Source organism: Papio anubis, chromosome 10 (genome assembly GCF_008728515.1).
Source record: "Papio anubis isolate 15944 chromosome 10, Panubis1.0, whole genome shotgun sequence".
NCBI lineage: Eukaryota > Metazoa > Chordata > Mammalia > Primates > Cercopithecidae > Papio > Papio anubis.
The window spans coordinates 114,103,315-114,113,096 of NC_044985.1; the positions used below are offsets into that span (position 1 = coordinate 114,103,315).

The 9,782-nt window shown below is 45.4% G+C and overlaps 1 protein-coding gene across 26 annotated transcripts in view; it reads left to right on the forward strand.

Annotated features, from left to right (window-relative positions):
- The window catches only part of SP140 (SP140 nuclear body protein), a 92,618-nt gene extending 89,058 nt beyond the window's left edge, over nucleotides 1–3,560 (forward strand). For 22 of the 26 annotated variants that reach the window (XM_031651564.1, XM_031651579.1, XM_031651584.1 and 19 more), the window contains 3 exons: nucleotides 240–317; nucleotides 534–677; nucleotides 1,666–2,294. In XM_031651564.1, coding sequence (XP_031507424.1) covers nucleotides 240–317; nucleotides 534–677; nucleotides 1,666–1,764 — 321 coding nt within the window. In that variant the 3' untranslated portion in view covers nucleotides 1,765–2,294. Of the gene's footprint in view, nucleotides 1–239; nucleotides 318–533; nucleotides 678–1,665; nucleotides 2,295–3,306 lie in introns of those variants that run through there. The other 4 variants (XM_031651570.1, XM_031651563.1, XM_031651585.1 and 1 more) reach the window with 4 other exon arrangements.
- The last annotated feature ends 6,222 nt before the right edge of the window (nucleotides 3,561–9,782 follow it).

Consider the following 9,782-nt stretch of genomic DNA (forward strand, 5'->3'; position numbering starts at 1 on the left):
ACAGGGTCAGGGGAATGCACCAAAAGGAGCCTGCTCTTCCGAGCCACACTTCAATCGCACTGATAGAACACCCCAATTTGTTTGCACAAAAAATAACTCAGCCATGACATGTCTGTTTCCAAGAGCCACACATGTTAGAGAAACTTGTGGAAGAAGGGTGTGAGTCGTGTGCTCCGTCTCATGCATGTGGGCTCATTCTCTCCAAGCTGCTTTTCATTTACAGCCTCTTTCTTTTGCAGAAATGTGAGTTCCTCCTCTTGAAAGTCTATTGCTGTTCTGAGAGCTCCTTTTTTGCCAAGATTCCATACTATTATTATGTAAGTAAAAACAGCAACCCATGATTACAGGCTGTCATGACATTACCTGACCCTGAAATGAGCCCTCGTGAGATTTGTGATCTTAATCCCATGGGGCAAGAGCACATGCTGTCGTTACAACCTTCACCTTGTATTTCTGCTGGATTTTATGGGAATCCACAGAAGGCAGACATTGAACTATGCTGGTAGATTTTCTGTTGTGTTTTTTGTCACCAGATTAGAGAGATGTCTCAAGGCCTGAAGGAGCCCATGTGGTTGGATAAAATCAAGAAAAAGCTGAACGAGCACAGTTACCCCCAAGTGGAGGGGTTTGTACGAGACATGCGCCTCATCTTCCAGAACCACAGGGCCTCTTACAAGGTAAGCGGCTCTTCCTGCTTCCATTTCATTTCTTTCCATCCTTCCCCTCATTTTCTGGTGCCCAGAAAAATTTAGTTTCCCTCATCCTGTAATAAGCTTGCACAAGCAAGGGTTCTGGAAGTGATTGTTTTCAGTTCAGAACTTAAGCTCTTCTTAGCAAAGAAACGGTGAGTCAAAAGGTGTCCCTGCAACCAGAACCCCAGGTCCCTGAGAGCTCCTCCCCGACCTGCCCCAGAGGAGACAGGAGCTCAGAGAGAGCAATTGAGTCCTGCCTGCTGTAGCATATAAAGAGAAGAGAATTTCATCTTAAAGTGGCATTGTGCTTCTTATCTGCCCCCAATCCCAGAAATCCCAAACTCCAGATTCCTTTGCATGTGAATAGACCATATGGTTAACACGGATTAGCAGCAAGGAGTAGAAGTGACCCAGAAAGGAACAGACAGCGATCTTAACTTATACCCTTCCACTATCTGAATTGTTGAAAGAGCATAGATTACTTTTCTAACCCACTGAAATAAGCAACCAAAGCCAATAAGTAAAAATCCCAAATGTAGAAATGATACCACTTTTCTGCCCTGTTAATAAGAAAGGATCATGCTGGTGAGAAACAGAAGTTACTATTAGTTGCATGCGTTTTCAAGTTTAACCTGGTTAATGTAACTTAGGGTGTTTAAGATAAGAGTTCTACTTAACAATAGTGTATTTCACACTTCAACATTGTTCAGAGAGTGAATTTCAAATGTACTCACTGAAACAAAATGATAACTATTTGAGGTGATGAATATGTTAATTAGTTTGATTTAATTATTCCACATAGCAGTCATAAATCACAGCATTACTTTGTACTCCAAAATACATACCATTATAAATTGTCGACTTACAGTACTTTTTTGGTTTTAAAGACAAGAGTCCTGATCTTTCTCAGTTGAAAGTTGTCTGATGACGCTAATGATGAGGAGCATTGTTTTTGTCTTTATTATTTTTTCAGTACAAGGATTTTGGCCAAATGGGACTTAGACTGGAGGCTGAGTTTGAGAAGAATTTCAAGGAAGTGTTTGCTATTCAGGAAACAAATGGGAACAATTGACTGGATTAGTGGATGCTGAAGGCATTCAGCAAATGACACCCCAAAATATGCCACTGGTTTGCCACTTACTTCAAAATGAGGTCACTTGGGCACAGCACATGCAGGGAGGGGCTTTTCTCCGAGCCTCCCTCATCTGCCCAAAGACAAATCCTCAAAAGGAAATTCAATCATCATGAATCACAACCCTGAGTATCTCATCAGCCAGGGAAGAGTAAGTGCGATCACAGGGGAGGATACCGGAGGTGACACCATCCCATATAGACTCTCACTTCTCCTGAGGGCTGCTCCAAACAACATTTATTACCCAGAAGACCTTTTATCTGAAAACCAGCCAAGCTTTATTCAGGAGACACTTCTTCCCTTCACTCTCCCACTTCCGTGTCACCTCCATGCAGAAGCCCCAAGTCCCCATTCTTTTTCATAGCTCAGGAAGGTGTGTGAGCATCCATCATCTGACTCTTCTTGGAGTCTCATATTTCGTGGGACTCCTATGCATAAATATATTATTAAAAAAATTTTCCTCCTGTTAATCTGCTTTTGTCAATTTAATTCATTTGTAGCTCAGCCAATGAATCTAGCAGGGTAGAGGAAAGCCATCTTTCACTCCCTTGCAAAGCTTGTTGGCATCCTGGCACCATCTCCTCTTCTGGCCACGTCTTTTCATCCCCAGCTGCTGAGTGGTGGCTGCTAATGCCAGCAGTCCCCAGAATATTACCCTGGGTCAAGTAGAACCAGCTTTGCCTGGAAGTGACACCCCATGGTCTGAGGCCGTCCCCCTTGCCTCAAAGCAGGACCAAAGATGTGGTGTGCGGCTACTCTGTGCAGCTACACAGAGCTTTTGGGCACATGATACTGCTTCCCCTACTCCTTTCTGAGCGAATGCTCACCATCAATCTCTTGCTTAAGGGACTTCATCCCAGAATGTGCTTCTGGGGAATGCAACCTAAGGTAATGGCCCCAGGAAGCAAGCTCTGAGGACAGGATTCTGGAGCTGGATCACTGTCTAGCCCAATGGTGCTGGGTGGAATATGGATAGTCCCCGAAGTGCTATCACTGAGCAGTTGCCCAAATTTTCACCTGTAGTAAATTGAATGAGCTACAGGTCAAGCTCTGTACTAAAGTAGCTGGTACAATTGTCTGGCATTTAAGAAGTGAGGAAAAGTAACTATAGAAGTATGGGTTTTGGTATCTATTGCTAAGTGCCATTAATGTCCTGAGAAGAGTAAATGACAGGTTTAGATCTAGTCATCACCAGCCTAAAGAGAAGAGACCCTACAGCTGGAAGGCAGACAGCAAGGAAGGCCTATTACAGGCCCTTATTTTACAAAGAGCCAGACTTCAGAGAATACTGAATTCTAAGCTCAGGGTGGTCTCTTATGCCAATGTCAAGGCCTTGAAACTCAGCATGGGGCTATTTAGGTAGACGTACTTGAGAACTTTAACTCCAGATGCCCCCTGAACTCACTGGGCCTACAGAAAAGTCCTCTCGCCCCTTGTTGGAAGAAGGAGCTACCACCCCCACCCAACTCCTGGTTTTTCTAGAATGAAGACTATGTAGCGACCGCTCAGGACAATGCAAGTCCACAGTCATGGGCAGGGCGACAAAGTGAAGAGAGCGTTCATCCTCCGAAGGAGCTGTAGGACTGGCCAGCTGCATCAGCAGGAGCGAGGAGATTGTGTCTGGGAGTGGATCCTGGTCCAGGAAGGGCGAAATGTGAAACCAGATAAGTGAGAATTATTGACAAAAGGGCAAGCTTCTCTACCACAGAGTTTAACTAGCCTGGCATGGGCCAAAGGTAACAATTCTGATATACTCCTGGGTGGCTCCCAGAGACTTAGTATAAGCCATGCTACACATTAAATCAAGTGGAAGCAGAGATACCAGGACTACTGTGGCAGAGTCTGGGAAAAAGGGTCCCAAGGATATAGAATTTGGGTGCTAGAATGACTCTGTGCTCTACAACTGGAGAATCCATCCATCAGGTGACTGAGTTCCTCCAACAGGTGACACTACTAAGGTGTCTCAGACTCTAACTAAGGTGAGAAGGAATGCACTGCTGAGGGGGCAGCACATCCTTGACAAGCTCAAAGGTGGCTGTCCCCTGCAGGCTGGAATAATGCTAGGGATGTTTTATAGAACTGGATCCCCCAGTAGTGAGCAAAATGATAGAATTCCAGAATAACAGAGGCCAGGTAGCAGCATTTAACTGTGAGGACAAGATAAAGTAATTTCCCTAAGGGTCATCAACGTTAGAGTGACAGCTGAGAGGCCTGGCCTGTAGGTATCTATGAAGACAGACATGCATGGATATGCTTTTCCTACAGGCAAGACAGATGGGCAGCTGACAAGGATATTGCTTTAGATATATAATTTAAAAAAAGTGAAAATCGATGAGCAGAATGCCGAGGTCAGCTCTCTAAAGGTAAAGTCTAGACCCCTTGCCCAGCTTCCGAACCTCAGCCAGTTCTCAATGGAATCCAGAACCCACTGTTGGAAATGAGGGCAGTTTCTCATAAGGAAGAACCTTGTTAATGTGCACAGCACTGATTCCCTCAAGTTTTCACAGGAGGGCTCTATGGCCATTTATTCGAGTAACTCACATGTTGGGGAAAGGAAAATACACAGATCTTTCAAGGGATGTTGAGTACAATGTCAGAGTTGATACTAATCCCTGGGGACCCAAAGCCCTATCGTGGCCCCTGTTAGAGTAGAGTACATGGAGATCAGGTAATGTCTGTCTCACAATGGGCCCTCTGGATCCACAGAGCCACCCAGCAATCATTTCCCCAGTTCCTGAATGTATAATCAGGATATTCATTAATGCAAACATCGTAATACATAGCAATTGGCTGACCTGGTTCCTTAACCTGTGATTTCCTAAACTATGAAATAACAATGACTGTCTTAGGGAGGACCACGCAGAAGGCTCTGAAACTGAAGTTTCATGGTGAAAAAAGAGTAAGTTAAAAGCAATTATCACATTCTTGGGGAATGATAGAGATTAGTGCCACCTACAAAGATGTGAAGGAGGCAGGGGTTGTTATCCCAGTTACACCTCCATTTTAATTCAACAGTCTGCCCTCTGGAAAAGCTAGGTGGTTCATGCTACTAAACAACTACTAGAAACTTAACCAAAGAGTAACCCCAATTACAGTTGCGGTGCCAAATGTGGTATCTTTATTATAACAGGTTAGCACAGCCTTAGTAAGTGATATGAAACTATTAATATGGAAATGCCACTTTTAAAGGATCCAGCAGGATGTAGGTTGAGAAGCAATTCACATTCTCAAGGATTGGACAACAGTATATCTTTACAGTCTTGCTCCAGGGCAAGGTGAATCCTGGTCTGTGTTACAATATAGCCTTTCTGGACACTCTGCAATACATGACATTGGTCCAGTGGATTGATGACACTGTGTTCATGGGCCTGATAAGCAAGAAATGTTGACTATTCTCAATGACTTAGTAAGTCACAAACACTGCAGGTGGTGGGAGAGAAACGTTGCAAAGATTCAGAGATATGCCATATAGGTAAGCTTTCAGGGGTTCAATGGTCTGGAGCATGTCAGTGTATTCCCTCCAAAGCTCCATGCTATTGTAGCTCATATTTCTAGCACTAAGAAACCCAGAGCTTGGTGGGCCTCCCCAGGTTAGGAGAATCACCATGGTTGACATTCTGATGAATGTGATTCTAGGCTTTGTAATGTGTGTGTGTTTGGGAGTCAGGGAGTAGGGAGAAAGTGGGTATACCATCTTAATAAGTAAAAAATTCTTATCAATTTTTTTCACTTAATAATATACAATGGACATCGTCACATCAATAAATACAGCTCTACGTCATCATTGCCATACTTTTCATTTTTTCATCCAAACTGAATTGTTATTGGCTAGTTAGTGATTTTTGTCTTGTAAGCAACACTAACTTGTACTGACAGGCAGCATAGGCTAGCATTTAAGAGCACAGACTCTGAATGTAGCCCATGTAGGTAGAAGCTCAGCTCCTGCACGTGTCTACTTGTTGGCAGTGTGTGCTTGGGCAAGCTATTCTTCCTTCCTCTGCACTGTTTCATCTGTAAAATGGAGGTAACTCTCTGGATTATTGTGAAGATTAATAAGTTAATATTTATTATTCACTTAGAAAGTTTCTGGCCTTGCATGCAATACATAAGTAATAAATAAACAAATCTAAGATTAACACAAATACCTTTGTATCAATTCAGGCTCTTTGCCATCAGTTGGGTCAAGAGAGACCCAATTTATCTAGGTTAGACAAAAAGTGACTTTGATGATGAAATACACAGTGCCTCACAGAAAGGGCTGGAAGGCAGGGGTACTGAGCTGGCAAATAGCCCTGGAAAAAGGCAGGAATCAGAGTGGTTCCAGGCATTGAGCACCAGGAATGATGCAGCCATGTCCTTAAGGATGTTAATAATTTTACCAATCTTTTTTTTTCTTTTTTAAAACAAAGAAACAACTCCTCACAATACTTCACTCAAGAGCCCAACTCCCACCAAACAGATCTGGCTGGCCTGGCCTGCTCAAGGGCCAGCACTGTGTTTCACATCCCCTCACTCTTGCGCCCAGAAGGGAGAGCTCCTTCACCCAAAGGAACTGGGAACTGTTAGGAAAGGGGGATGGAGGAGGCTGAACAGCCAAGAAAATCATAGCTGACCAAGGGAACCCACCTGGGACACTCAAGGCCTGGACCACTGCTGTCTAATGGAGGAATAGGGACAATTCCAGGCCAGTCAGAGAGGCCGCAGAGTTGGGGGCTGCCGAGTTCCTTGGGTCCATGGGACCAGGTAACTGTTTCCCTATTGCCCTGTGCTGCGGAGGCAAAGTCTGAGTTGGTCACTGTTCTAGAAGGAAGGGGGTCTGCCTTACACCACTGGAAAACCAAGAACAAGGACAGGGGCTATACTGTCATGGTGTCAATCCAGTACACCCGCATTCAAAGAGACGCTGGATCCTGGGTGGGTTCCTACCCTGGGGGAGTGTGCCATGTCTCTGGGAGCTTCCACGACCTGGTGCTCTAATTGTCTTGAGCTGGGAGGTCGTGAGCTCTTGGTAATGACCTCTCAGCTGGGATCTACGATGGTAAGTCCTGGGTGTCAGCACACACCCTGCTCTGCTGAGCTGGGAGAAGCACATTCCACTGGGATGAAGGGTAGATGGCCCTGGGAAGCTTCACAAAACTCTGGAATTGGAGCCCAGGAACTAAAGTTGTCATGACTGTTTCCTATGACACCCAACTCTCACATATACCCAGTAGGGTGCCATTTATTCCCTAATTAGATGCTCAGGGAAGTCACAGCAGGAAGGCAGCAGAGGGAAGGCCAGGGCCTGCATCCCTTGGAAAGAGGTGGCTGCTTCAGTAAGTTCCTGAAACCAGTGCAGGATTCAATACCATCACTCAATCTCCTTCTGTAACAAAGACAAAAAATACACTTAGTCTCCTCTGCAAGAGCTTATATGTCTCATCTATATAGATGGTCTGTAATTAACTCTAATGAAATTCTAGAATATCCATGCCTTTTCCCCAGGGGTGTTATTTGTTTTCTTATTTTGTTTACTGAAATAAGTCAACTACTATGAGCACAAAAGTACAGAGCATATATAACTCTGAGTTGTGTATCTCATAAGGAATGTGTGCTTCCTGTTTGATGCTATGTTTAGTGGTATCTCTTCTCTTGGGTGGGCAGTGGGCCCGGGGGAGTCTCTCTAGAACTTCTGGTGCCCCCAGGACCAGGCCTGAGTGTGGGAGGGGGCAGGGCTGGATCATTTCTTAGGAGTGAGAAGCAGGGAGTTCTGCTTCTGATATTTAGGAGAAAACTCCTGAGCATCCAGTCTTCTTGCAGATGACAGCTAGAAACTGGACAGTAGTCGAAAAACAATGGCTTGAAGCCTCTGCAAGGTAAATGAAACTCAGAGAGGCACTTCCTGTTTTTTATTGCCTGTCCCTAAGAGCAGCAACAGTTTTGTGTGGGACAACCAAAGCTTTGATAGAAAGCCTATCTTCTTTGTAGTTGGCCGAGCCATGGGGAAGAGCCCAGAGCAACCAGGCTTTCTGGGGAATGAAGGGAAAATCCAAGAAGGCAAAAAGTCATAGAAAGGAACTCAAATAATGTGTATGAACCTTCCCAAGTCTCTGACTGATGCCTGGAGTAAAATGAAATCAGTCTGAACATAGGATGGAGCTTTGCCCACTGCAGACAAGAACTAGAGTGTAGCTTGAACCTAAACGCAGAAATCACCTGCCAGAACAAAAGCTCTTCCTGTTCTGATCCAAGCTAGAGTTGGCAATTAGCTGCCAATGTAGTCACTCTAGATGCAGACTGGACACCGGGTGCTGCAGATCAATGTAGGTAACCAGGTGCCTTCCCACCTTCTGCTATCACTTCTGTTCAGATCCTCTGGGCTGAAATTTTTCATCTGACATGAAACCACCTCTTACTACATTACGTCAATACTGAGATGCTTCTCTCCTGAAATCTTCATTCACATTTTCCACCGAACCTCATGGTGTGTGCGACTGAAAGAGTCTACACCGGTTCATACAAGGACAGCACACTCTAGAGTTGTGTAGTGTGGCCCCACCAATATTAAGCAGGAAACTAGGGTGTGGCCTGTTCAGGGAAGCAGGTGACTCCTCTGCTGAGACATTTGGTTACATATTTAACTGCATCCTGCCAGAGCTGCCAGAAAGGCGGGTAGGATCACTTTCCATCTCCTGTTCACCTCATCCTCCAGAGGGTTCATCCACAGTTGCCTGAGTCTGGGTGGGGAGGAGGATGCAGGACCCCAGCCTTGAGATCTCAGGACCTCGAGCCTTGGCCATATAATGATGTGGCCGCCACTTCTGGCTCTCTCTGGTGTCTGTGTTCACTCTTCTGGGTCTCAGAGAATGGGATGTGCCCATGGCTGGTGCACCCTGCATGCCAGTGGACATGTCTGCTCTTAGATGTTTTTGTAACGTCTGTGTCCGTACATGTGGCCCAGAGTGCTGTGCAGGAGCTGGCTGGTGCTTTTTGTTTTGTGCTTATTCAGGAAATACAAGAAATGACTCGTGGGTTCCTGCATGTGCCATTGTCTGAATGATAAATGGTAAATCCTGGCCCCACTTCCTCATGTCCCCAGTGGGGAAGGACCCAATGTCCAATTCTGGATTCTTACAAGCACAACTCAAGAATATCATTATTGTCATCACAGCTGAGCCTGGAATCCAGGCTCTGGGATAAATGTGAGCCCCTCACTTCCATGCCTCCACATTCAATGGACTGAACACCCTCTAGAATTATTCATGAGAGAGGGTGTAATAGGCCATAGATGGTATGTTCAGAGGGGTCTCCAATTCTCTCCAGAAAGGACAGTGTCACCTACTAGACTGAGTCCACTGGCCATTCTCAACTGGTAGTACCTGCAGAGATGGATCTGTCCGGGAACTTACACTTTATTCCCCTATACATCAAGAAAATGCATTGGTAGCAGATGAGATGGATGAGTTTTCAACTTCAATGTCGTTGTTTTGGGAACCAGCACAACTGTGTCAGTATGTTGTCCAGAAAGACATTGGACCGGAAGGCCCTGGAGGCCACCTGCTCCCCATAACCTGTTCCACCTGACAGTTTTACAGCCCACCTGGCCCTGACAACCTCACCCCTAGGTGAGACACAAGATTCCCAGCAAAGCCTGGTTCCCAGGGCCATTTCATGACCTGGCCAGACCAGGTGGTCCTGTGCTAGTGGGCTGGGAGCCTGTAGGATGCCAGCCTGTTCCCTGGGTACAGCATTTGTACCCATGAGAAATACATGCACCAGTTATGAAAAATGCACAGGGCTGTCCCACCAGCTCGAGACCCACTTGGTCCTGGCGAGAACTCATTAGACTTTATTTTTTATTTCTCCTAGACCAGATCTGTTATGACTGACCATCTAAGAAGACCCATCTCATCCTCAAAACAGGATTTTCTCAGCCCTTGCTAGAAAAAGGTGCCCTGAGAGAACTCCCCTAGTGGTCC